Source organism: Cricetulus griseus, chromosome 2, assembly GCF_003668045.3.
Source record: "Cricetulus griseus strain 17A/GY chromosome 2, alternate assembly CriGri-PICRH-1.0, whole genome shotgun sequence".
Classification (NCBI taxonomy): domain Eukaryota; kingdom Metazoa; phylum Chordata; class Mammalia; order Rodentia; family Cricetidae; genus Cricetulus; species Cricetulus griseus.
The window spans coordinates 101,424,138-101,451,775 of record NC_048595.1 but is presented as its reverse complement, the minus strand read 5'-3'; the positions used below and the strand labels follow the sequence as shown (position 1 = coordinate 101,451,775).

The 27,638-nt window shown below is 40.0% G+C and overlaps 1 protein-coding gene and 1 non-coding gene across 2 annotated transcripts in view; one reads left to right on the top strand and one right to left on the bottom strand.

The window, feature by feature from the left end:
- Positions 1-27,638, top strand: part of Ube2r2 (ubiquitin conjugating enzyme E2 R2) — a 56,193-nt gene that overhangs the window by 7,955 nt on the left and 20,600 nt on the right. The window contains exon 2 of the mRNA XM_027403355.1: positions 25,377-25,463. Within this exon, the coding sequence (XP_027259156.1) occupies positions 25,377-25,463 (87 nt within the window). The remainder of the gene's footprint in view (positions 1-25,376; positions 25,464-27,638) is intronic.
- Positions 23,611-23,716, bottom strand: LOC113830889. Its single transcript, XR_003482973.1, has one exon. It is a non-coding gene; the product is annotated as a U6 spliceosomal RNA (small nuclear RNA).

Genomic DNA, 27,638 nt, shown 5'->3' with positions numbered 1-27,638 from the left:
TTCTTGCCTTCACTTCACCTCCAAGTTCTAAGCATTGCTACCACACCTGGCTTTTTAGATTGTGAGCTATTTATGAAATGCTACTCAGCCAGAAAATAGCAGTTTAATTCTATTTCTTTTTCTTTTCTTTCTTTTTTGAGGCAGGGTCTGTAGGTAGCCCTGGCTGTCCTGGAACTCACTGTGTAGAATCAGCTGGCCTAGAACTCATAGAGATCAGCCTGCTTCTGCCTCTGGAATTCTGCAGTTAAAGTCCTGTCACACTTGAAATCTTTTTTGTTTTTCTGAGAGAGGGGTCTTACTATGTTTTTCAGGCTGACCTCAAACTTCTGGGCTTAAGGGTTCCTTCTGTTTGAGCTGAGACCAGCTTTGATACTTACTATTTTTGAGCGCACTCTCTCTCTCTCTCTCTCTCTCTCTGTCTCTCTCTGTCTCTCTCTGTCTCTCTCTCCCCCTCTCTCTCCCTCCCCCTCTCTCATTTTTTGAGCACAGGCTCTCTTTCCTCTCTTCCTTGTCCTCCTCTCCCCACCCTCTCTCCCTCCTGCTCCCCCTCCTTGTCTCTTCTCTTGGAACTCACTCTGTAGACCAGGCTGGCCTTGAGTTACACTACCACTGCCTCTCAAATGCTGCCCCACCACTCCCTGGTCACTTGAATTTTTTTTTTTTTTTTTTTTTTTTTTTTTTTTTTTAACAAACTTAGGTGGTTGATTTAAATTTTCAGTCTTATTTGGGCTATGAAGTTCCTTTGGTTACATTTTTTTTTTTCCCCTAGGAAGAAATTGAATTTTATTTTAGAGTTTGCTTTCAGTGACATTTTATCTAGTTGCTGGGTTGCCTAATTTAGAGCTCAGGCTACTAATAACCGAAGGTTTGGCTAAACAACAACAATAGAAGATTGTAATCTTGATAATATAGTCAATATAGCAAATTAGCATCTTTGTAAAGGCATCCTATAACTAAATGTACATAGGGGGAAGGCTAGGAATTTCACAACAGTGATAATGAGTGACATTAGCAAAACCTGCTGGCAATAACAGCCTTGACTTCTATGGTCCCATGAAGATAAAGATTGCTTAACCTCATTTGGAGAGTCCAAGGAACAAAACAAACGTAATTCTGTTTTTGCCTTAACTTTTACAATATTAGAAGTTAAAAGCCAGGAGTGGTGGAGCAGGCCTTTAATCCCAGCACCCAGGAGGCAGAGGCAGGAGGATCTCTATGAGTTTGAGGCTAACCTGGTCTACAAAGTGAGTTCCAGGATATCAAGGACTGTTACACAAAGAAACACTGTCTTGAAAAACAAACAAACAAAGGCTAAGATCCTCCAGACAAGTACATTTTGCTCTTTTGAGACCAAGTTTTACTATTTAGTAAAATTCAAAAAAAAAAAAATCAATAAAATTCCCAAGAGAAGATAGAAAGTTGCCTGCTAGTGTTTTCAGCATTTGGATAGTGGAGGCACAAACATCAGGGGCTCAGGGACATCTCCAACAACAAAGTGAGTTCAAGCCAGCCTGAGTTCAAACAAAACCCCCCAAAGCCAAAACAAAGGTGTGCTAGAGAGGATGGCTCCATGCTTAAGAGCATTTGCTGTTCTGGCAGATAGCTGGGTTCCTAGTACCCAAAGGTTGGTTTACAACATCTGTATCAGGTATCATCATATGCCCTCTTCTGACTGGCAGGCACCAAGTGGGTATATGGTGCACATACTCACATGAAATAATTGAGTAAATCTTAAGTTTAAAAGTGTACAATTTAAAAATAGCTAAATAAGAAAAAGAAGTTGTGTCTAACAGGGAGGCATTTCTAATTAATTCTGTGCTGTAAATGTAGTGCAGTGGTAGAATGGGGTAGTGGAGGTTTAAGCATGTTTGAGGCTCTGGTTTTTTAGTCTCCAACATCACTAAAAGAGAAAAAAGAAAAAAACTTGCTCAAGGTACATACTTAGAATGAGCAAAACAGAGCTAATCTTCATAGACCAGGCTGGCCTCCAGAGATCTGCCTACCTCTGCTTCCTGAGTGCCAGGATTAAATGTTTGAGCCACCACTGCCTGGTTGTTTTCATTGCTTCTGGGTGTTTACCTAGGAATATAATTTCTAGATCATATGATAAATCTATGTTTACTATTTGAGGAATTATTAGACAGCTAAACATAGTAGCTCTACACTGTTACATTCCTAGCACTAGTTTTTGAGAGTTCTGATTTCTCCATATTCTAACTATGTATCCATTGTGAAAGAAACATTAGGATCTGCTGTGGTTGTGCACCTTTAATACCAAACTCGGAAGCAGAGATAGGTTTTGTGAGCTTGAGGTCTTCCTGGTCTACTACAGTGAGTCTCAGGCCAGCCAGGGTTACACAATGACACTTTGTTTCAAAAAAAAAGGGGGGGTAGTGGTGCTGGCAAGATGATTTGGTGGATAAGGCTGCTTGACAATGACCCTGAAGATTGTGTGTTTAATATCCAGGACCCACATAGTAGGAGAGAACCACCTCCTTCAAATTGTTCTGATTTAGCCGGCATTGGTAGCACACACCTTTAATCCCAGCACTGGGGCAGAGGCAGGCGCATCTTTGTGAGTTCAAGGCCAGCCTGGTCTACAGATTGAGTTCCAGGACAGGCTCCAAAACAATACAGAGAAACCCTGTCTCAGAAAACAAAACAAAAATTGTTCTGATTTATACACATGAGTGCACACACGCAAAAATATTTCTTGTAATTACATGTAGGTATGTGTCTTTGCATGTATATTCTTATATGAATACAGGTACTCAGAGAGGCCAGAGGCATCAGATCCCCTGGATCTGGAGTTACAGACATCTGGGAGCTATCCTCTGTAAGATAAGAGCAGCAGTGCCCTTAACTGCTGAGCTGTCTTATCTCTCCAGACCTAAAAAAATTAATTCATAACAGTTGAATGTATTTAACAGCTGAGATGCTACCTTTAATTTCATGGAAGTTCACTAGTGGCTTGGTTATACTTACATTTTGTTGTAAACCAAAGAATTTTATTGTAGTACTAATGCATTGTGAGGCTGCTATCCTGAGATTTGGCAGTTATAAAGTAATCATGGAAAGTGGGAGTCCTAACCCTGTAAACAGTTAGTTAAAACTTGCCTAGCCTCTTTCTCCTCCATTGTTTATCTGCATTTCAGAATAGAGTTATCCGGCCTGAGGTTGTAGCTCAGTGGTTGGGTGCTTGTTTAGGATGTACAAGGCCTTTGATTCAATTCAACTCCTAACAGTCAAAAGTAAAGTGAAAAAGAACAGTTTAGTAAGTTAAATAAATGTTTTTGTCTTTGTAAGAGCTGTTTACATTTAGGTTTGTGTTTGGTAAGGAAAAAAATAAGATAGGATGAGCAACCCCCTCCCCCCCAAACAAAATTTCTTTGTGTAGTCTTGACTTTCTGAAACTCACTCTGTAAAGAGGGCTGCCCTCAAACTCAGCGATCTGCCACCAAGCCTAGTGGATGAATATAACTCTGTTGTCATAGATATTATATAGAAATTCAAGTTTGTAACAGTGATATTTAACATTTTTATTTTTAAAAAAGATAAGCATAGAAAAACAAGTAATATGAATTTCTTTCTTAAATCTGAAAGCCATTTAACTGATAAATGTAATTCTTAATTCTCTAGAAATAGTCTATGCATATGTAAACATCTCTCTATTCTGTAAAATTAGAAGCTGCAGCCTGGTGTGGTGGTACACACTTGTACTCTGTAACCTGAAGCAGAATGATTGTCCCTTTAAGATGATAGTAAAGTGTTAACCAGATAACACTGTTTTTTAATTTTAGTTTTATCTTGTCAGTATCTAGTGGTATTATTTGTGAAGGGTATTCTGATTGTGAAAGATGTAACCTAAGTGATCTAGAACTAGTTACTACTACTTCCTCAGTTTCCTGAATGTTCGGACTATACGTAATGTACCACAGCACTCTGGGCTTTTTTAATACTGTAGTTTTATATTTTTTCTAATTTATTTATTATTAGGTTTAATTTTTTTTGTTGTTGTTTTGGTTTCCTTTTTATTTTTATTTTTTTTCTCAAGGCAGGGTTTCTTTGTGGTTGTCCTGGAACTAGCTCTTGTAGACGAGGCTGGCCTGGAACTCACAGAAATCCGCCTGCTTCTGCCTCCTGAGTGCTGGGATTAAAGGCGTGCACCACCAACACCTGGCACAAATAGATTTCTATAGGCCAGTATGTTCACATCTGGAAATTTAGGTAGTACATTTAATGATTTCACAAAAATAATTGAAGCAAATTCTGAAGGATATTTAGATTTTCTTTGTTTTTTTCCTGAGTGGTAGCTGGTGTCTGAATTTGGAAGCATTAAATACCAGTATCTTTCAGTTTAATACCTTTTTACATAGAAACTAGATTAGGAGGACAAGGCAGGTTTCATTAAGTTTGGCCAAAGTTTTCCAATATTTGGTACTTTCCATAAATTCAAGTATTGGAGGAAATGATGAAATTGTTGTCATGGTGATCATTAAGTGCATTTTAGATGGGGCAGGCTTAGGGCAGTGTTCTAATATTAAGCATATGATGAAGGGCTAATCATTTTTGGAAACTTGAAAATAATAGTTGAAAAATATGTTAATATAGGGGTGCATGCCTGTAATCCCAGCCCAGGATCATATAGTGAAGTAATGGAGTCTGCATATTACTTATATAAAATAATATTACTCTGTCCTTGTCTCTATTAAATGAGACTGAGTCCAAGCTAGTTGGGACTACATAGCAAGACCCTATCTCCAAAACGCACAGTTTTGTCAGCTTGCACTTTTTCAGAATCTTCTAGGTTAGACAAGATCTGGTAGAAATGTACGTGTAATTCTAATTTTTCTTTCATTTGTTAGTGTGGGGGCCATAATGTGCAAGTAGAGATACAAAGACAGGTTTAAGGAGTCCATTCTCTCCTCTCCTGGCCTGAACTCAGGACCATCTTGCCTCTCCTGGCCTGAACTCAGGACCATCTTGCTAGTGTGGCAAGTGCTTTTCACCTGATGGGCCGTCTTGGCTGCCAGAACACAAGTTATGGGAGAAGTGATAATTTTCTTATGTTTGCTTTTTTGAACAGGGTTTCTCTGTATAGCCCTGGTTGGCCTGGAACTTGCTTTATAGACCAGGCTGGAGCACTAGGATTGTCTTGAATTCACAGAGACCTCCTGCCTGTGCCTAGCAAATGCTGGGATGGACAGTTTATTATTTGTTGTTGTTGTCGTTGTGGGACAGGGTCTTATTGTAGGTGAGGATGACCTTGACCTCCTGATCCTGCCTCAATATCCAGAGTACTATGGATTATAGATTTATATTACCTCAACCAGAATCTATGTAATCCTAACAGATGAACATAATTCAGTCTTATTTTATGATTTGAATGTTTTTATGTTTCAAAGGTGCACACCTGCAAGGTTGTCTTTTATTTGTGTTTTGTTTTGTTTATTTGTTTTTTTCGAGACAGGGTTTCTCTGTGTAGCTTTGGAGCCTATCCTGGCACTCACTCTGTAGACCAGGCTGGCCTCCAATTTACAGAGATGCGCCTGCCTCTGCAGGGATTAAAGGCGTGTGGTACCCGGCTTTCTTTGTTTGTTGCCCCGGCTGTCCTGGGATTCACTCTGTAGATCAGGCTGGCTTCAAACTCACAGAGATCCACCTGCCTCTGCCTCTGCCTCCCGAGTGATGGGATTAAAGGTGTGTAACACCATTTTTTTTAAATTTATTTTTATCTTATGTGCATTGGTGTTTTGACTCCATGTATGTCTTTGTGAGGGAGGGCATTGGATCGCTGGAACTGGAGTTTCAGACAGTTGTGAGCTGCCATGTGGGTGCTGGGAATTGAATCCAGGTCCTGTAAAGAGCAGTCAGTGCTCTCAACCACTGAGCCACCTATTCAGCTCCCTCACCCCTTCATGATTATCCCAAGGAACGGTTTTGTATTTTTATTTTATTTTATTTTATTTTATTGAGACAAGAGCCTAGAACTTACTGTGGAGACCAGGCTAGCCTTGAAATCACAGAGGTCTCCCTGCCTCTGCTCTAATATCCCTGACTATTGAGACAAGGTTTCACTCTCTCAGGCTAGTCTGGAACATATCTTCTTGTGACAACCTTGGGAGCAGTAGGATTATTAGGTGTGCAGCCCCTGTACCCAGCCAGTATGTTACTCTTTTTTTTTTTAATATTTTTATTTATTTTATGTGTGTATGAATGTCTTGTCTGCGTCTGCATGCATATATGTTTGCCACATATATACCTGGTGCTTTTAAAAGTCAGAAGAGGGCATTGGATCTCCTGGAACATGGTTGTGAGCCACCATGTGAATGCTGGGAATTGAACTCAGGACCTCTGGAAGAGCAGTCAGTGCTCTTAACCACTGAGCCATCTCTCCAGCCCAACAAGAGGGGATTTATATGTAAATAAGAATGCTTCTAAAATTAAAAAATTAAAGAAATTAAAAAAAAAAAAACACTAGGCTTGATGCTACCAAAAAACAAAACCAAAGGGGGGGAAAAAACCAACAAATGTATTCATGCCATGTAATTCCCAAAGGCTTTTTGTCCATTCTAGTTGCTTTTTTTCCCCCGGGTGACATCATAATTTTAAGGTATAGCGATACCTTTATTTTTGTAATTAAACTTTTTTTTTTTCTTTTTTGTGAGCCTAGAGTGGTGGGCACACACTTTTAATTCCAGCATTTGGGAGGCAGGGCAGGCAGATTGAGACCCGCCTGGTCTACAGAGAGAGTTCAAGAACAGCTAGGCTACACAAAGAAACCCTGTCTTGTTTTTTGTTTTTTTTTTTTTTTTTGGTTTTTTGAGACAGGGTTTCTCTGTAGTTTTGGAGCCTATCCTGGCACTCGCTCTGGAGACCAGGCTGGGCTTAAAGCCGTGTACCACCAATTCCTGGCAAATATGTAGCCCAGGCTGCCTCAAACTCGTGATCCTCCTGCCTCTGCCTCCTTCAGCAAATCCTACCAGTGTGGGCCACCACAACCAGCTTAGTTTGTTTTTAAAAATTTCATTTGTGTGTGTTTTTTTCAAAAGTGTATGTGTAAGATGTGGGAATGTGCACACACATTGTGGAGCACAGAGGAGAGCTTCTCAGAGTCTGAGTCAGTCCTCTCCTTGTCCTGGAGGTTTATTACCGTGTGTGTGTGTGTGTGTGTGTGTGTGTGTGTGTGTGTATGTGTGTATGTGTGTATGTGTGTATGTGTGTATGTGAGCTGGCTGGCTGGCTGGCTAGAGGATTCTTGGTTGTGATCCTAAGGAACTATCCACCTTCTTTGAAACAGTTCCTTGACTTAGAGCTCACCAGCAGTTAGGGTAGACTGTCTCTGTCTGTGAGCCCCAGGGAATCTTCCTGTTTTTGTGGCCCTGGTGCTGGAAGTACAAGCACATGTCACAACTCCTGGCTTTTTATGTGGGTGTTGGGGCTCAAACTCAGGTCCTCATGTTAGCAAAGCAAGCACTTCACTGAGTCATCGCCTCCTCCTACTTCCTTCCAAATTTCTAACCATTTTTTTGTGGTGCTGGGAATGGAACCCAGGAACTCTCATTTCAGCAAAAGTTGTGGTAAGTCCAGCCCTTAAAGAGCTTTTTAAAACATGTATTTTGGTGTGTGTGTAGATTTGTGGAGGTCAGAGTACAGTTGGTAGAAGTTAGTCTCTCTTTCCATGGTGTGCATGTCAGGGATTTATTTGTGTATGAGCATTTACTTTGTTCCTATTCAATCCTCTGTTGGTAATATACTTGAGTTTCCATGTTTTAACTATTACCAATTTAGATTCTGTGAACATTTCATTTGTGTGTATGTGTTGATGGCGATAGTATCCAGAGCTGCATTAAGATCTCTATTGCTTAGCTAATTCCTATATTCTCATTTATATTGACAAGTGTACATGACCGTGTAGCTGCCACCACAAATTATAGGGTATCCATCATTCTAAAACTTACTTGATGCTGCTTTTCTGATCATTCCTACACCTACATTATCCCAGGCAATCACTTTAAATTTTAATTAAAAATTATTGTATGTATATCTACTCAATATCTAGAATCCTGCAAGGTAAAAAAAGAAAAAAAGAAAAAGAAAAAACACTTAACTCAAAGGAAAATAGTTAAAAAAAAACCTAGAAAATTGAAATGGAATATCTCATAAAAACTTCATCATGAAATTAAAAATGAAAATGAAAGGGCTGGAGTGATGGCTCAGTGGCTAAGAGCATTGGCTGCTCTCCAGAGGACCTAGGTTCAATTCCCAGCACCCACGTGGTGCTCAAAACTGTAACTCCAGTTCCAGGGGGCTCTGGCACCCTCATATAGATGTACATGCAGGCAAAACAGCAACCCCATAAAAAGCAATGCTTTTAAAAAATGAAAATGAAACTGCAACCAACAAGACAGCCATGAACCAGTAGTACTGTTTAATTCCAACACCTGGAAAAGAAACCGTTTTAGGATGATTAACTTTAGGTGAGGACAGTTGCTGAGCAAGTTGAGAATGTTGACAACAGCATCAATACTAATTAAGAAATTCAAGTGATTTTAGGTGGTTTTCTTGGCTCTAGATGAGTCAGCACATGTTACTGACACTGCTGTGTCAGTTGATGTTTACTTGACTGGTGGATACAGAGTTTGAAGCTATGGATGATTTAGTTTATAGAAGGGCTGTATCATTTGGTCATAGTGTTTGCCTGTATGAATGCCTGTTTGGAAGAATCCCGGTCAGCAATTCAATACAACACAAAAGTGGAACCTGATAAGACACATTATAACTGATTGTTATAAAAATGCATGTAGAACAGAAGAGGGGAAATTAACAAATTGGTGAACCTATGCAATGTAATAAATGTTTCAAACTTACGATTATTCATTCCATTATGCAGATACTGTAAAAGCAGGAAATATTTGAATCAGTCATGTATAATGGACCAGTAGTGATGAGAAGGTAATTTCATTTCCCAAAGAATGTCCTGATGTCCTTATATATAGCAGTTCAGTGGCATGACAGTGGCTGATACTTCAGCTCAGGCTAGTAACTCACTGCATATCTCAGTTAGGCCTCGAATTAATGGTAATTCTCTTGCCTTAACTGCCCATTGCTGGATTATGGTATGAGCCACTATGCCTAGTTTATTCTAATTTTTTTGTTTGTTTGTTTTTCGGGACAGGGTTTCTCTGTGTATCCTGGCACTCGCTCTGGAGACCAGGCTGGCCTCGAATTCACAGAGATCGGTCTGCCTCTGCCTCCCGAGTGCTGGGATTAAAGGTGTGCACCACCAACGCCCAGTTAATTTTTGCTTTTAAAGCCCAGTGCCAAAATAGCTGAAGAATGGCTGAGACATTTTTTATTTTGAAATGTGTGAGAGTCTGAGCATGTGAATGCTTAGCAGGTGGTTGTGTGTGTGTGTGTGCCATGGTGGGCATTTGGAGGTAATCAAACAACTTTCCGGGGTCTGTGCCTTCTGTGTCAGAGTCTATCCTGTTTGTGCTGCTGCTCTGTATATAGCTAGCTGTAGTGTAGTGTAGTGCCTGCATATGGCGGCCAGAGGACAATCTTGAGTGTTGCTCCTCAGTTGCTGTCCACCTGTTAGAAGAGAAAGAGAAGCCAACTCATAATTATTTTCAGGAAATGACGTTTATTAGAAGAAAGGACCTCAAGGCTACTCTTGACACTTTAAAGTGGGAAAACATTAGAAAGGAGGTCTGCCAGGCTTGGTGGCACACACCTCTTTAATTCTAGCAGAGGCATGTGGATCTCTGAGTTTGAGGCCAGCCTAGTCTACAGAGTAAGTTCCAGGACAGCAAGGGCTACAGAGAGAAATTCTTCTCCATCCCCTTCCCCCCCCAAAAAACCTGACAAGATAAAATTGTCTTATTAGAGAACTACAAAGATAATAGCATTGATAATAACCTGTTCATTGCACTAGCATTTGTTCTTTCTTATGCTAAAATAGGCAAAACGTCTGTTATCTGTGTGTGTGTGTGTGTGTGTGTGTGTGTGTGTGTACATAATTCTGTATAGATAATATGCAATATGCAGACTCACTTAAAGGTGACCCTGTACAAGCTTCTAAGATTTTGTATTTCTTTTCTTTATAATAAGGTTCTGATGCTAACTCAGGATTATTTTAGTAATTAACTGAGTAAACATGTAAAATATTTTAGAAGCATTTCCAGCACATGCCTAGTGAATGATAGCTGCTTGCTTTTCTTGTATATGTGTGTTATTGTGTGTGTGGAGTAGATCTGCATGTGTCTCTGTGGGTATGCTCTCTTGTGTATGCTTGTGTAGAGGCTGGGGTAGAAGGTGAATGTCCTCTTCCATTGCTCTCTACCTTATTTTACTGAAACTTGAGTCGGCCATTTCAGCTAGGCTGGTTAGCTAGGATGGCCCCCATCCTGCTCTGGTCCTGGCTTATCCCCAATTCCCTAACAAGCATTACAGATATGTATCTCCATGCTCAGCCTTGATGTAGTGCTGGGAATCCCAATGGGTGTCCTCATGTTTGCACAGCAGGCACTTTAACCCACTGAGTCATCTGCCCATTCCCTACTATCATATAATTTGGACAGCAACCTGGTGGTGAGATCTCACTAATGTAGTTCTATAAATGGGAATGAAGAGTAGAATTAAGGCTTGTAGGTAGTCTAAAAGACTAGCTCATGGTTACACAGATTATTTTGTATTCTAGGTTCTGTAGCTTACTAAATTTGTATGCCTTACCTATATATTTCCCCTGCTTCTCAAAGTACCTACTTGAATGTTGAGCTGTGGAGGTCTGTTAGACATTTCTTTGGTAAGAGGTCCATAAAGATCCTTGCAATTGGACTGTAGTTTGGGAGACAGAATATAGCCTTCAGGAAGAGTATAATGGTCATGGCTAATAAGCTGAATAAACATTAAAAAAAAGGGGGGGGTCAGACAGACAGTGCTGGGTTTTAAGTTGAGGGCCTTATGTATGCTAGCCAAGTGCTCTCCCACTCTGCTATGTATACTTTGCCCAGTGTATTTTCAGGAGAAAAATGAGAGTTGGGGTACACTCTAGTGTCTGTGCTTGAGGAATGAGATTGGAATCTTATTAATTAGGCTGTTTAAGATTGCAACAAAGTTGAGAATCTGGACTTTTAAATTGAAATCAGACTTGGCTGTCAGAATTAGGACTACACTGATTAGGTGTATTTAACGTGGCAGTAGGGCAAGGAGAATTGCTAGAGAGTGGTAACAAAAGTGTCATTATTAGTCCTGTGTTTACTAAACCAGCCTAGCCTTATAATCCGCTGAACTGCTGGATTCATGGCTTAGATGCCCTTTGCAATTATGCATAATTTGTCATTATGTCCGGTGGCTGATGATTTAACTGATTTGCTTGTTTGGATTCCTTATTTCTGGCTTTAAATTTAAAATTTGACCTCCCCTTCAAATCCTGCCAATCTAGATTGCTCACTGTCTTCACTTAAGAAACACAGCCACGGACCCATTGCAACGTCTTTCAGTTCCTGGAGAATGCAGTCTTTATCTCCAGCCTAAAACCACATGTGGAAGGAGTCCTAGCCCTAGATCCCAGTCATGCTTTAGTTCTTAAAACAAGTTTTTAAATAATTGTTTCTAGCATTGAGATCACAATCATACTTGTCAGTTCATGGTTCCTCCTCTGAGATTTTGAAACATCAGAGAAGGAACCAAGGGTCTGAAGCTTGCAATCTCTTGAACTTTACCTCAAGCCCCATTTTATGGTTCATTATGTTGGCTGTTGTAGGCCTTTTTTATTGCTTGGTCCCCATGCAGTTGTTTCTTTTTCTCCTGCTACCCCTTGGACCACAATTCTAATAGATTATATTTTCTTATTAGGCACTCTAATTCTTAAAGAATTAAACACTTTGAGACAAGTGCAAAGATACCATTTGAAGGTATCTGTTTCATTATTACTCTTAATATTTAGTGTAAACCCTACAAAAAAGAGTGTTCTGTACATTCAGAATTATCATTAACAATCAAGAAACTGAAATGAAGCTGGCTGTGTCGATTCACGCATGCTTATGATCAGTCTTACCACTTGGGAAAGCTGAGGCAGAGGGGTGGTTGGGAGTTTGGCGTTAGCGCGGGATGCAGCACAGTACTTCTGTTCATCATCCTACCCAAAAGAGAAATTAAGGTTGAGACATAAGTACCATTTAATACTTAGATCCCATAAACTTTGCCCAGTCTTCTTAAAGTTATGGTAACAGAAGGATGCACTGGAGCCGTTTGCTGCTTGTGGCTGTCTTGCCTGTAGGCCCTTTGAGCATGGTGGCATTCCTAGTCTTGTCCTAGGTTTCATGACCTTGCTGTTTGGTCATTACAATTCTCTTATTTTGTAGACTGTCTTTCAGTTAGTTGTGGCGTTTCTCATGTCCTTTAAGGTGGCACATCATTTCATGTGTCTCATTAGTGGCAGTATCTACTTTGGTCACTGTAGATGTCTGCCAGACTTCTCCACTACAGTTGCTGTTCTGTGTAATTCATAATGTGTAAAATTCTATTCCTGCTGGGCAGGAACCATTAATGGCACACACCATTAACCCAGCAGAGGCAGAGTCTACAATGCTAGTTCCAGGATAGCCAAAGATACACAAAGAAAACAAACAAAAATTCATTCCTATTGAGTTCGCCTCTTTGCTCTCATCTCCACCTCTTTTCTTCCTCTCCCACTCACCTGTCTTCTCTCTTTTGAGAATGGGCTTCATGTCACCCAGGCTAACTGTAAACTCTTACTCTTTCTGCCTCCACCTAACAAATGCTAGGATTCTAAGTGTGAACCACCACACATACCTTACTGAACTTTCTATTTTTTTTAGTTTTTAATTTTTGAGATGGGTCTCACTTTATGGCTCATTCTGTGAAAACTGTTCTGTAGCCCAGTCCAGCCTTGAATTTCAGATACTCCTGCTTCAGCCTTCTAAGTGCTGGACTACAGCACTTAACTTTTTATTTGCGTATTACATTCTCTGAAATTTCATTTCCTATTTTTATTTTTTTCAATGCAGGGTTTCTCTGTGTAACAACAGCCTTGGCTATCCAGGAACTCACTTTGTAGACCAGGCTAGCTTTGAACTTAACAGAGCTCTGCCTGCCTCTGCCTTCCAGGCACCGGGATTAAAGGTGTGAGTCACCATGCCTGGCTTTCATTACCTATTTTTAAAAAAGATCTATTTTATGTATGAGTGTTTTGCTGTTTGTATGTACCATGTGTGTGCCTGGTGCCTGCAGAGCCAGAAAAGGGTGTTGTATCCCCTGGAGATAAAGGGGTTGTAAGCTACTATATGTGGGTGCTAGGAACCAAAGCTAGGTCCTTGGGAAGAACAATGAGTAGCATTCTTAACCACTGAGCCTCTCTCTAGCCTTCATTGCTTGTTTTTCAAGTAGATAAGCAAAAATTCTTTGTGATAGAATTTCATTGTGTTGCCCAGGCTGGCCTTTAACTCACCATCTTGCCTCAGCCTCTTAAATTATTAGCTGGATTATAGATTTATTATTCTATTAAATGAATAGTAAAGATGAATGTGTATTTTTGTTTTACAGTGCTAGAGATTGTCCAGGGTTTCATTGCTTCATCTTTAGAACCCTCTTTGCCTGCCTCCAAATAAGGTCTCCCCTGTAGTGCAGGATAACTTTGAACTCAGTCTTACCACCTCAGCTTCTGATTGCTATGACTATAATAAGAATGTACCCATTCAGTTTTATTGCATGCACATTACACTGGCATAAATGAGCATGCTTAGTTTTATTATGTATTAACATGTGACTTAAATCCAGAATGTCATATTTTAGAATGGTGGTTATATAGTTGGTGATATGTAAGTTCCACCTTTCTGTGATAAATGGTATTCGGAGTTTCAGGAAATCCTCGTGATCTAAATCTGGTCTTAGAGATAGTTTGCCGCCACCTAGTGGCTGTGGTCTGACTCAGTATAAAAATGTTAATGGAGACAAATCTAGCTGGCTAAGACTTCTAGGCATTGGCAGCGATTTTATGTGAGGTTTGTTGATGCCAGGTTCTTTGTCACAATCCTAGAGGATTGGGCCAGGAAAATACTGAGGATGAAAAAGGCCTTTTCTCTACCTCTTGCTTTCGAAGACAGATTTTGTTTCCAGGCCTTGACTTTGTGAGAAGTGAGAGAATTGGAGTGAAGGTGGGTAGAAGTGTTAACTATTCAGCCAGTGATTTGTGAGAAGTGAGAGAATTGGAGTGAAGGTGGGTAGAAGTGTTAACTATTCAGCCAGTGATTTTTTACTTTGTATTTGAAAATGGGGAGGCTGGGGGCCCTGGAGAGATGGCTCAGGGTTAAGAGCACTTGGCTTTTGAAGAGGACCTTGGTTCAATTCCCAGCACCATGTGGAAGCTCATAACCATGTGTAACTCCAATTCCAGAGTATATGAATGTAACAACAGTTCTAGAGGACCTGATGCCCTCTTTTGGCTTTCATAGGCACCAGGCATCAGGTGCGCACATAAACATTCAGAAAAAATGGTTTATTTACATTAAGTAAAATAAATATACAAAAGTCTTTTTAAAATGGGATCTGAGGATATAGCTTAGTGGTAGAGCACTTGCCCAGCATGTATGAGACCCTAGGGTAAATCTCCAATACCACACCAAAATTAGTTTCTGTTCCTTCAAATTAGTATATGAATGGAGTGTGTGTGTGTGTGTGTGTGTGTGTGTGTGTGTGTGTGTGTGTGTGTGTGTGTTGTACTGGGACTCTACCCCAGAGTTTCACATGTACCAAATGCTCAGCATTAACAAATATTTATGTGTTTTATGAGTATGAGTGCTTTATCTGCATGCTAGAAGAGGGCATTGACTCATTATTAATGGTTATGAGTTGCTATGTGGTTGCTGCGAATTGAACTCAGGACCTCAGAGAGAGATAGAGACTGGGATTGAACTCTTGTACATGCTAGGCAAACATTGTGCTAATGAACTATGCTTTCAGTGTTTTAAGAAGCATTTTAATTTTTAAAATTATTTCCTTTACCGGTGTTTCTGTGTGCCTGAGTGTGTATGTACATCACATGTGCACAGGTGCTCATGGAGGCCAGACAGGGCATAAGGTGTCCTGGACCTTGAGTTATGAATGATTCTGAGCTATCTCAATGCGAGTACCAGGAACCAAGCTCTCTGCCAGAACAGCAAGTGCTCTTAAGTGCTGAGCCATCCTTCTAGTACTTGCTTGCTTGCTTTGTTTTGAGTTAAGGTCTCTCTAAGATACCCAGGCTGGCCTTAAATATAGCAGGCTTTCTCCTACTGCCAGCCAAATCATGACACGGAGACTTATTAGTTATAAATGTTCAGCCTTAGTTTAGGCTTGTTTCTGGCTAGCTTTTTTAACTTAAATTAACCTATTTTTCTATGTTTACCTCAGGGCTTTTAGCCTTTCATTGATTCTGCATGTCCTACTTCCCTGCTTCCTCTGTGCCTGGCTGGCTGGCTGGCTGGCTGGCTGGCGGCTACCTGGCCCTGGGCATTTCCCTCTCTCTTCACCCTCATTCTCTCCAGAGCCTAGATTCTTCCTCCTTATTTTCTTTATCCACCTGGCCCATCTATCCCTCTTCTGCCTAGCTATTGGCCATTCAGCTTTTCATTAGACCAATCAAGGTGTCTTAGGCAGGCAAGGTGAAAAAGCAACATCTTTACATAGTTAAACAAATGCAGCATAAACAAATGTAACACACCTTTACATAGTTAAGTAGCATTCCACAGCATAAACAAATGCAGCACATCTTTGCTTAGTTAAACAAATATTCTATAACATGCCTTGTTTTTTTTTTTTTTTAAATTATGTATAGGCCTGGTTTTGTTGAAGCATATCTTTAATCCCAGCACTAGGGAGGCAGAGGCAGGCAGATCTCTGTGAGTTCAAGGCCAGTCTGGTCTATGGAGCAAGTTCCAGGATAGCTAAATCTACACAAAGAAACCCTTTTTCAAAATGCCAAACTTATGTATTTGTGGTGAGTATATGCATAGGGGTGCGGGTGCCATGGAGGCTAAAGGTGTTGAGCTGGCCTTGAGCTCAGAGATCCACCTGCCTCTGCCTCCTAAGTGCGTGTTCTTAATCCCTGAACCATCTCAGTAGTTCCAAAGCCTTGAATTTTTGATCCTCTTGCCTCAGCCTCCCCAGTACCTGGGATTGCAGGTATGTTAACAATGTTGGAGTTTTGGAAAATCAGTTTCTGATTAGAATCATCCTATATGTTTCTATTCCACTCTATGACTATGTTAGATCAAACCTGCTTTTTTTTTTAGTTTATAGAAATGTTTGTCCCATGTCGTCCTGTCTCCCACCCACCCTGCCCTTTGTAACCCAACCTTGAACTCAAGGTTGCTCTTCCTTCCTCAGCTTCCCTGATTACTGGGATTACAGGTGTGTTCCACTAAGCCTGTCTGTCAGCTACTTTAAGAATACAGATAGCACATACTTAGCTATGGTGGTGTAAGTCTTTAATTGCAGCATTCTGAGGCAGAGGCAGGTGGACCTCTTGAGTTCTAGGCCAGCCTGGTCTATGTTGTTTTGCTGAGTATTTGCTGGCACTAACATTCCAGACTGTTAGTAATGTTTACCTTGAACCAAGGAGTGATGGAGTAGCAGGGCAGTGGTGGTGCACACTTCTAATCCCAGCACTCGGGAGGCAGAGGCAGGTGGATCTCTGTGAGTTCGAGACCAGCCTGGTCTACAAGAGCGAGTGCCAGGGCAGCCTCCAAAGCCACAGAGAAACCCTGTCTCGAGAAAAAAAAATAATAAAGGCTAAGTAGTGAGAACCTGTCTTAAAAGAATGCAGATGCTTTCCCAGAGCTGACACACCCAGATGTTGGTGGGCATATTTAAAAATTTAAGGCTCACTGCTCAGATTGACTTTAGAATATTTGCCTTGCCTCTTAGTTTCAGACCCTTAAAAATATCCTGGCTTGTTTTTGTTGTTTGAGCCAGGGTTTCATTCTGTAGCCCAGACTTTTGTGGAGTTGTCTGTGTAGTTCAGGCTGGCCCCAGACTTGTGGCAGTCTTACAGTCTTGTGTTTCCTCCCTCAAGTGCTGGGATTTAGGTGTATGCCACCATATCCAGTGACAGTACCCTGTTTTGACAGAATAGGTCTTGTCTTAAAGGTACACACAAATGTAATTTATGTGAAATATTAAAATGGACTCAAAACATTCTAAGACTATGGTGGACTCTTTGGTACTAGTTTCTTCCTTTCTTACATCCTTTTTTGGAAATTATACTGGAACTGTAATTTTGTTTCCCTTAGTTCTAAAGGTAAAAGTTTAGGTCTTTGTGTAACACCAGAATCTTTGAGACTGCTTTTTTTTTTTTTTTAAATGTTCTTTTTTTTTAAAATTTATTTATTATGTATACAACATTCTGCTTCCATGTATATCTGCACACCAGAAGAGGGCACCAGATCTCGTTATAGATGGTTGTGAGCCACAATGTGGTTGCTGGGAATTGAACTCAGGACCTCTGGAAGAGCAGTCGGAGCTCTTAACCTCTGAGCCATCTCTCCAGCCCGAGACTGCTTTTTAGGCTATTCTACTGAATGATTTTTGGATTCAAATAAGATACTATTTGGTTGTCTAAATCTTGACTTAATATTGAGTATGTAAGTTTTGGGGCTGTGTAAATTACTTTCTCTCTCTCTCTCTCTCTCTCTCTCTCTCTCTTCTCTCTTCTGTGTGTGTGTGTGTGTGTGTGTGTGTGTGTGTGTGGTCTCTGTCTCTCTTCCTCTCTCCCTGGCTGTCCTAGAACTCACTCTATAGACCAGGCTGGCCTTGAACTCACAGATCTGCCTGTCTTCACCACCACTTGGCAAGTTACTTATTTTTGTGTTGTATATTAGGAGGGCACATTTCCCAAGTCATCCTGTTAAAATTTTTTTTTCATTGGAAATAAGCTTTTCCTGGTAGGTCAATAATACATGAGCCTTTTTCCTCTGAATTGTATTACCTCCTCTTTTGTCTGATAACGAAAGGTTCTTTGCCCTGACTATCTTTTTTTTTTTTTTCTTTTTTTTTTTCTGAGACAGGGTTTCTCTGTGTAGCTTTGGAGCCTATCCTGGCACTCGCTCTGGAGACCAGGCTGGCCTCGAACTCACAGAGATGTGCCTTCCTCTGCCTCCCGAGTGCTGGGATTAAAGGCCTGTGCCACCAACGCCCGGCTCTGCCCTGACTATCCTTTATGTAGCCCTGTGTGGCCTTGAAGTTGGGGGAATCCTTCTGTTTCTGATTGTAAAATGCTGGAATTGTAGCATATTCTTTTTTGCAGTGCTAGGGTTAGAACATAGGGCCCTGTGCCTGAGTCACACTCCTCCCCTCTTCTGACATCAGTTATTAGGTTACAGATGGCATGTACCTTTTTGGAAGAGTGATGATCCTACATGTGGTAATGGGTAGGCATATATTCTGTTCCTTATTCTCTGCAGCTCTACTTAAAAACATTGGCGGCGGCAGCCTTTTCATTTGTTCCTTCTTGAATTTACATGTATTTGAAATTAGAGTAATAACAAATATGTAGTTATATAACATCAGGTTTCCAGATTTTGCTTGTCTGACATAGGGTTTTCTTTCTGAGGGTAGTGTGGTAAAAAAGAACATTTGCTACCTTGTTAACATTTAACATCTATTCTTCAGTAATTAGGTAATGTTAGACAACAGGGTTCTAACTTAATCCTCTGCCAGTTTTATGAGAATTTGTTTTCTGTATCTTAGAAAATGCTACTTTTCTAATGAGATATGGTGTATTTGAACTTTGTTACCATTGTAATGTAATACATAGATTGGTAAACGGTTGTTACATTTATTGTTTCTTATCTGAGTGACTGGCAGAGATAACCATAGTGTAGTTTCATCTTCTGTGCTAAAATCTGCTGGTTGTCCTTTTGTATGATAAATTGTGAAGAGTTAGAGATTTCTTTTCTTTTCTTTCTTTCTTTTTTTTAAGCCACTGCTATTATTTTCAGGTTAATCTGATTCTCTTCGATTGTCATTTATGACTCCTGCCTGGGAGGTCTGGGTCTAGTGTGTGCATGGAGGGTAGTGTGTGGTCATGCTACCACTTGTTCTTTTCTGACTGTGGTAAACTTGATGTGGATTTCCTTCTGCCTGGCTGACTTTTTTCTGTGCACTCATTAATTCCCACTGCCATACACAAGGAATATTGCTCTACATTTAAAAAACTTGTTGGTGCACTGTGTTAAGAGGTTCAAATTCTTAGCCCATGAACAGGTTGGTAAGTAGTGGACTTCATTTCTTCTTTTTGGCTCATTCATTCAGTTACTTTGCTGTGTAAGTGGCTTTTTGTACTTATGTCTTACATTATAAAATATTTTCTTTATAGTGTTTACTTTCCTTTGTGAGGGTTACTCTGTAGCTTGGGCTGGCCTTGACTTTGGCAATCCTCCTATCTTAGCCTCCCAATTGTTGGGATTACAGGTATGTAAGAATGTGCCAAGTTTTTTTGTTTTTTGTTTTTTGTTTGTTTGTTTGTTTGTTTTTTGTTTGTTTTTTTTTTTGAGTCAGGGTTTCTCTGTGGCTTTGGAGACTGTCCTGGAACTAGCTCTTGTAGACCAGGCTGGTCTCGAACTCACAGAGATCCGCCTGCCTCTGCCTCCCGAGTGCTGGGATTAAAGGTGTGCGCCACCAACGCCGGCCCAAGTTTGTTTTTGAGATAGGATGTTATTTCATATCCTCGGCTTCCTCTGAACTCTCCATCCTTCTTTTCCACCTCCAAAATACTGGTATAATAGGACTGTGCCAATACAACCACCTGGTTCATAGGCTTTAGTGTTTAAATATTTTGCTTCTGTTGTTTTTTTAAAAAATACCTTATTCTTTGTGATTCTTTCTGGATTTTAGTATTCTTCCCCCTTTTGGTACTTTGTTAGCTTATAAAATTTTAGTTGATTTTTTTGTGTCCAGCCACTCTGCTGAATTATTTCTATCAAATGTATGCGTGAAGTACATATGTGTAAAAAGCAGACATTTTACTTCTCCCTAATTGGATTGGCATTATTTCTTGTTTGAGTGCTTTGGCTAAAGTTTCTTCTGGAGATAAGTTGTAAGACAAGGGTAACAGTTTTTGGTTTTGTTCTTTTTTGGGGAAGCAGGGGTGGGATCTATTATTGAGTCCTATTTATCAAAAATGGTCCTTTCTTCTTTCGAGGCAGAGACATGAGGATCTCTGTGAGATCAACACCAGCCAGGGCTGCACAGTGAGACCCTGTTGCAAAATCAAAACAGAAAGGAACTAACCTTTTCTATTGAATTGGAGTAATAATAAGATAGGTGACTCTCGACATGTGGGTGTGTGTGTCTGAACACACATCTCTTACTTTGTTTATCCTTGTACGTACAGCAGTCTTAATTACTATGAAGTCTTGAAATGTAATATATATTCAGGCTTGTTATTGTTTCTCTTTTGTTTTATTGTTTGGTTAGTTTTTCCAGATAGGTAGTCCTGGCAGTCCTGCAACTTGCTCTGTAGATCATGCTGGCCTCAAACTCACAGAGATCTGCCTCCTTTTCCCTCCTGAGTGCTGGGATTAAAGGTATATTTTGTTTATTTCAAGATTGTTTTGGCTTTTCTTTGTCTTTTGTATTTTCACGTGAAGTTTTTGTGGAACAGATGATCAAATCCAGAGCTTTGAACATGCTAAGTAGCTGCTGAACTACATCCCCACTGATTCATTTAAGTTTTAATATCAGTTTGTTAGTCTCTAAGTGACTTTGCACTGTGTGTGTGTGTGCGTGTAATTTTATGTGTATAGTATATGTGTGCACCACATGCATTCAGTGCCTGTATAGGCCAAAAGAGGGTATTGGATTCTCTGGGATGGTTCTAAGTCACTTTGTGATGCTAGGAATAGAACCTGGATCCTCTGGAGAATCATGTAGGGCTCTTAAGTGCTGAGCCATCTCTCCAGCCTTCTTTGCTTAGATTTTTTTCTTCTTACATGTATTGGGATTAAGTGCACCCCCATGCCCATTGTGTATACAACACACCTGTGCATGCTGGAGTGTGTGGGCATGAATGTGAGTGAGTGGGATTTTGCATTGGAAAATGGACATTTTAATGATAGTTGCTCAATCTTATGTGGTTTTGTTGTTGTTTTGTTTTTCTAGAGAGGGTTTCTCTGTAGCTTTGAAGGCTGTCCTGGAACTCACTCTGGAGACCAGGCTGACCTCAAACTCACAAAGATCCACCTGCCTCTGCCTCCTGAGTGCTGGGATTTAAGGCGTGCGCCACCACCACCCAGCCAATCTGTGTTTTATTTATCTCTGCACTTATTTAGGTCTTTATGTAGAGACAGAGAAATTTGATATGTAGTTTAGACTTACTCTTTCTGCCTTAGTCTTTTGTGATAGGATTTCAGGCATTTGCTACCTCACTCATTTTAAAAATTTACCAACAAGCATGAAGAGGCAGGTGGATTTCTGTGAGTTCAGGTCAACCTGGTTTAAATAGGAAGAACCCAGGGCTACATAAAGAGACTATGTCTAAAAAAAACAAACAGGGGCGCTGGAGAGATGGCTCAGCAGTTAAGAGCACTGACTGTTCTTCCAGAGGTCCTGAGTTCAATTCCCGGCAACCACATGGTGGCTCACAACCACCTTAAATGAGATCTTGTGCCCTCTGCTGGCATGCAGGCAGAAGACTGTATACATAACAAATAAATAAAATCTTTAAAACAAACAAACAAAAAACCAAAAAAAAAAAAAAAAAAAAAACCCGAAAAATTTCTCCTGGGTGCTGGAGAGATGGCTCAGTGGTTAAGAGCACTTGACTGCTATTCCAGAAGTCCTGAGTTTGATTCCCAGCAACCACATGGTGGCTCACAACCATTTATAATGGGATCGGATTCCTTCTTCTGGTGTACACACAGACAGAGCACTCATACACATAAATACATGAATAAATAAGTCTTCAAAAAAAGTTTCCCGTGACTGTTTTATAATCTTCAGCATAGAATCCCAGTTATCCCTGTAGATTTATTCCTAGACTTTAGGATTCCCACTCTTCAGTGAAGGGTGACCTTGAATTTCAGATCCTCTTGCTTTAAGCTCCTGTGTGTTGGGATTAAGTATGATACATACATGCACATTTGGGAGTGCAAGTCCATGTGTGGGGGCACACATTCTAGTGCATATATGTGTGTATGAAGGTCAGAGGTCATGTCAGATGTCCTCTTTAATCCTGGCCACAGCCATACTACCTGGAATATGCCCAGTCTTACCTTAATTACCCACCACCAAAATAATTGTTGCTAAAGTAAAATAGGTTTTTCTTTTTTTTTTTACACTTACCTTGTTCTTAATGATTTTAGTAATTATTCATTTTGGTAGTTTATTCTTTTGAGCCTTGTACATTTTATAACATTTGTTTGTGTGTTTTTGGTTCATTTGAGATAAGGGTCTTGTGTAGCCCAGGCTGGCCTGGCCTGGCACTCTAGATACATCTGTCTCTTGTTTATCAAGTGCCAAGATTACCGGCTTGTGCCACTGCTCATGGTTAATGAGTGTGGGAGTATGAAGTGTCGGTTCTAGTGCCTTTTAGAAAAGAGTATCATTAAAAGATAATATTGGCATTTTTACATCATAAATACATATTTTGTAATTGAAGTATAGTTTTGCTAGATTCAGTAATTTTTCTACAGACTTTAAAAAATTTTAAAACTAAGTATCAGTGCCTTTTTATATTTCTTAATATTTTAAATAGGAGATCTTGCCAAGAAAACATATTATGAAGTATTATATCAAAAGAGCAAGGAATAGCCTAATTGTTCCAAGATAAGAAAACCCCCTTTGTCCTGATAGCACTGAATTTTAACTAGTTTTGATTATGTTTGGGACTGTGAGACAACTAAAGATTTTCATTCAGTTATTTAAGACGTTTAGGGCTTTAAGAATGATTTTTGTCTGTAATGTTGCTTTAAATTTTGACTAATTATTAAAATTATAGTAGTCTTCCTTATATGAATATTTGAAACTCCATTAGTTCTTCAAGACTACTGATAGACTGGCTGTTTGGTCCCTTTCCACCTTGGCTATTTTAAGAGTAGGGCCTGTTCTTTTGGATTATTGTTTGAGAATGTCATAGGTTCACTCCTGAATACAGGGGATAAGAAAATGTTGTATGTTTTATATTAACCAGTATAGTAAAAATTAAAAAATAAAGCTCACATACAAAAACTAATTTTAAAAATAAAAGAAAGAAGCCGGTGTTGGTGGTCTCCAGAGGGAGTGCCAGGATAGGCTCCAAAGCTACACAGAGAAACCCTGTCTCGAAAAAAAAAAAAAAAAAAAACATAAATAAATGAATGAATGAATGAATGAAAGAAAGAAAGAAAGAGAAAAGAAAGAAACTCCTTTTGAAAGAAGTGATTTTGTGTGTGATGTTACATACCTATAATCCTAGTTAGTATATGGGTGGGTAGGAGGACTATAAGTTTGAGGCTGGCTTGGGCTACAAAGCTACAGCCTGTCTCAAAAATAGGCTCATCTGTTTATGTATGCCATCAAATATATGCTAACATGAATAATCACACTTAGAGAATATTTTATTTCTGTTTTAAAAATACGGACTGCTTCATGAATTGGGTGTCTTCCTTGGGGAGGGTCCACATTAGTCTTCTCTTTACCATTCCAGTTTTAGTATATGTGCTGCCAAAACAAGTACTTATTTTTCTGGAAGTGTCTATTGTAGTATAGGCTGGCTTCGAACTTACTGTGCAGCCGAAAGTGACCTTGAACTCTTGGTATTCCTAAATGCTGGAATTATAAATGTGTCCCACCATAGCTAGCTTTTTGTGTGTTTTTTTTTGTTTGTTTGTTTTTTGTTTTGTTTTTTGTTTTTCGAGACAGGGTTTCTCTGTGGTTTTGGAGGCTGTCCTGGAACTAGCTCTTGTAGACCAGGCTGGTCTCAAACTCACAGAGATCCACCTGACTCCTGAGTGCTGGGATTAAAGGCATGCGCCACCAACGCCCGGCTTTTTTTGGATTTTTCAAGACAGGGTTTCTCTGTGGTGACATTTCCTTACTTCCTTACTTCCTTCCTTCCTTCCTTCCTTCCTTTCTTTCTTTCTTTCTTTCTTTCTTCCTTTCTTTTTCTTTGAGACAGGGTTTCTCTGTGTAGCTTTTGGAGCCTATCCTGGCACTCGTTCTGGAGACCAGACTGGCCTGGAACTCACAGAGATCCGCCTGCCTCTGCCTCCCGAGTGCTGGGGCTAAAGGCGTGCACCACCAACGCCCGGCTGTGGTGACATTTTCATATATACATAGTTTGTTATATCTTGTTCATTTTTGCCACCTCCCCATACTACCCTGGTATCAAAATTTTCCTTTTTGTAAGTGTTGGGAATTGAACTTAGGGCCTCATACATGCTAAGGAAGTACTCTACCACTAAGTTGCATTCTCAGCCTATCAAATTTTTTAGTAAAAGTCTTCGGGTAGCTATGCAGTTGGCTCAGTGGTTATGAGCACTTGTTGTCCTTGCAAAGGACCCAGGTTTGATTCCCAGTACCCACGAGGTGGCTCAACAATCCATAACACCAGTTCCAGGGGATCACACACCCTCTTCAGATTTCCAAAGTCACCAGGCACACATACGGTTCATATATGTACATGCACACAAAGCATTCAGTACAAATAAAGTGAAAATAAATAACATTTTTAAAAATTAAGTTTTAAAAAGTTTAATGTTGAGGAAATGCGTGAAAGGTAGCACTGTGAGACCTGGCATTGAACTCCAGTCATGAGGCTTGGTGACAAGTGCCTTCTTTTTAGGGTTGAGGGAGTAGGGAAAGAGCATTTGTATAATGAAAAGACCCACTGGTAGGAAATGACATCAAAATGTCAACTTATTGTTACTGAGTTGAGGAGATGTTTGCATGCTGTCAATAAAAAGGAAAAAATGTATTTGTTCTGTTATTTATTAGAAAACCATATTAATTGTTGTTTTGTTTGCCATAAAAATAACGGCAGCGGAGAGAGGATGAGGACTAGCTTAGTTGCAGCGTGCATCTCTGGGTGCTGTGGGCCCCACTCTGCATAGGGACAGCGGCCTCTATATTTGGCACATCTTACCTTTCATTCTTGTGAGTTGAATTTTTATTCCTAGAAATGGTAATGTCTGTGAATCTGGGTAATTTAACAAAGTCATAAATATTGGATGAGATACTAAAAGAGCATTCTAATAACCCAGTACTGTAGAAGACTTCTCAGTAGGCTGCTTCTTAGGAACAAAATTTGTTTCTTTTGGGATATAATAGTGTGAACTATTAGGCAAATGAATAACTTGTCTCATTTATTAGCATTATCTTTTGTTTTTTCTTTCCAGGCACATATTAAATTTCCTATTGACTACCCATATTCACCACCTACCTTCAGATTCTTGACCAAAATGTGGCACCCCAACATTTATGAGGTAAGAGACATCTGTCATAACTTTCTCTGTGAACTTTTCAGATTAGTTCTTTAAAAAGAGACTAGGGATTTACCAGTCAAGGCCCTGAGTTTGATGTCACACCACAAAAAAAAAAAAAAAAAAAAGCAATTTGGGCTGGAGGGTGTAGCTTGTAGTAGAGCATTTGTTTACCATGCACAAGGATCTAGGTTCAGTTACAATACCACCCCCCCCCAATAGAATGTATATCTCAGTAAATTGTGTTTTGCTGTAACCACAGAGACATATTCATGATTTCATACTTTTGTAGTCTCTGGTTTAATTATTTAAAATCAAGGGTAGTTTTATAATATATAGTGTTTATATTCCAGTTAAAAATTGAGGTTTTAGGCCTTTGTAGCTCATTGCTAAGATTATAATGCACACATGCTAACATTTGCATTTTAAAAAATCTAGTAAAGTCATATGTACCTGTGCTCTAACTTTACAGCAAGGGTCACCTGTTGCTGTGGTCAGAGGCTCAGCTTTTTTTGGGGGGGGGCTTTATCCTACTATATTTGGACTGGCCTCTTTTCAGGAGTTACTGTTGAGCATTTGAGAGCCTCTTGGAATAAATCCAAAGTGAAGTTCTGCTGGACAAGTTTAGTGTGCCTGCAGGGAGCATTTCTAGTAGAACTGTTGGCTGAAACATAAACATACTTAGCTTTGGGCTAAATTATGGCAATGCTGGAGTAATGCATTAGCCTAGTAGAGCAGCCTTCTTATTTTTCACAGTTGCCTTTCCTTTTTTATTTATGTTTGAGACCAGCTCTCATAGTGTATCCAATTTGTAGTCCTTGAGCCTCCCAAGTGAGGTTCCAGACATCCACAATTTTGTTATTCTCCACATAGGACAAACATGATGAAAAGATGATATGTGCTTCCTGCCTCCTACAGTTCTTTTCTTTTAGTATTTAACATAATCATAACGCTAAGGACCAGCAGTGGGGCTGGCAGGATGGCTCAGTGAGGAAAGGTGCTCGCCACCAAGCCTGACAGCTCTCTAGAACCCACATAGGGGAGGGAAGGAGAGAACTGACTCTATACATGCCATGGCACTTTCCTCCCCCATCCCCAATAAATACATCCATGTCAACAAAAACAAGAAACAATCAGCATTGTGGCACATACCTTTAATCCCAAGAAGAGGAAGGTGGATCTCTGAGTTCAAGGACAGCCAGGGCTACTACAGAGAAACACCCTTCCTTCCTTCCTTCCTTCCTTTTTTGCTTTTCAAGACAGGGTTTTTCTGTGGCTTTGGAGGCTGTCCTGGAACTAACTCTTGTAGACCAGGCTGGCCTTGAACTCACAGAGATCCGTCTGCCTCTGCTTCAAGAGTGCTGGAATTAAAGGCGTATGCAACCAACGCCCGGCAAAACCCTATTTCAGAGAACCAAAAAAAAGACCTTTGATTATAGTTCACTAAATAGTTATTGCCCAAAATATGTAAACTTTACTGTAGTATTTGTGAATTTAATTATCTAAAAAAATACCATATTTGTGAAACTAGTAAAGATGAAGGAGAAACTTGTAGACTAATAGAAAATTAGTTGGGGCAGTTAAGAGTGCATAAGCCAACTGGGCGTTGGTGGCACACGCCTTTAATCCAAGCACTCGGGAGGCAGAGGCAGGTGGATCTTTGTGAGTTCGAGGTCTACAGTGTGAGTGCCAGGATAGGCTCCAAAGCTACACAGAGAAACCCTGTCTCGAAAAACAAAACAAGACAAAAAAAAGAGTGTATAAGCCTGGTAGTGGTGGTACACATCTTAATCCTAGCACTCAGGAGCCAGAGGCAGGCAGATCTCTTGTGAGTTCAAGGCCAGCCTGGTCTCCAGAGTGAGTGCCAGGATAGGCTCCAAAGCTACACAGAGAAACCCTGTCTCGAAAAACCAAAAAAAAAAAAGATTTGTTTTTTTTTTTTTGTTTTTTTTTTCTTTTTTTTCTTTTTGGAAATAAAATCTTGCCTTGTAGTCCAGATTAGTTTCCAACATGTCATCTTCCTTCCTCACTTTCCCCGGTATTGGGATTGTAGGCAGAAACTGGATGCCCAGTTATAATCAATAGATTTGACAAAAATGACACCATGTTCATTGAGTGTCATCTTTCTGTTGTGGTGATAAAGGTTATTTGTCTTGCATATTCTAGATTCCTGTCCAT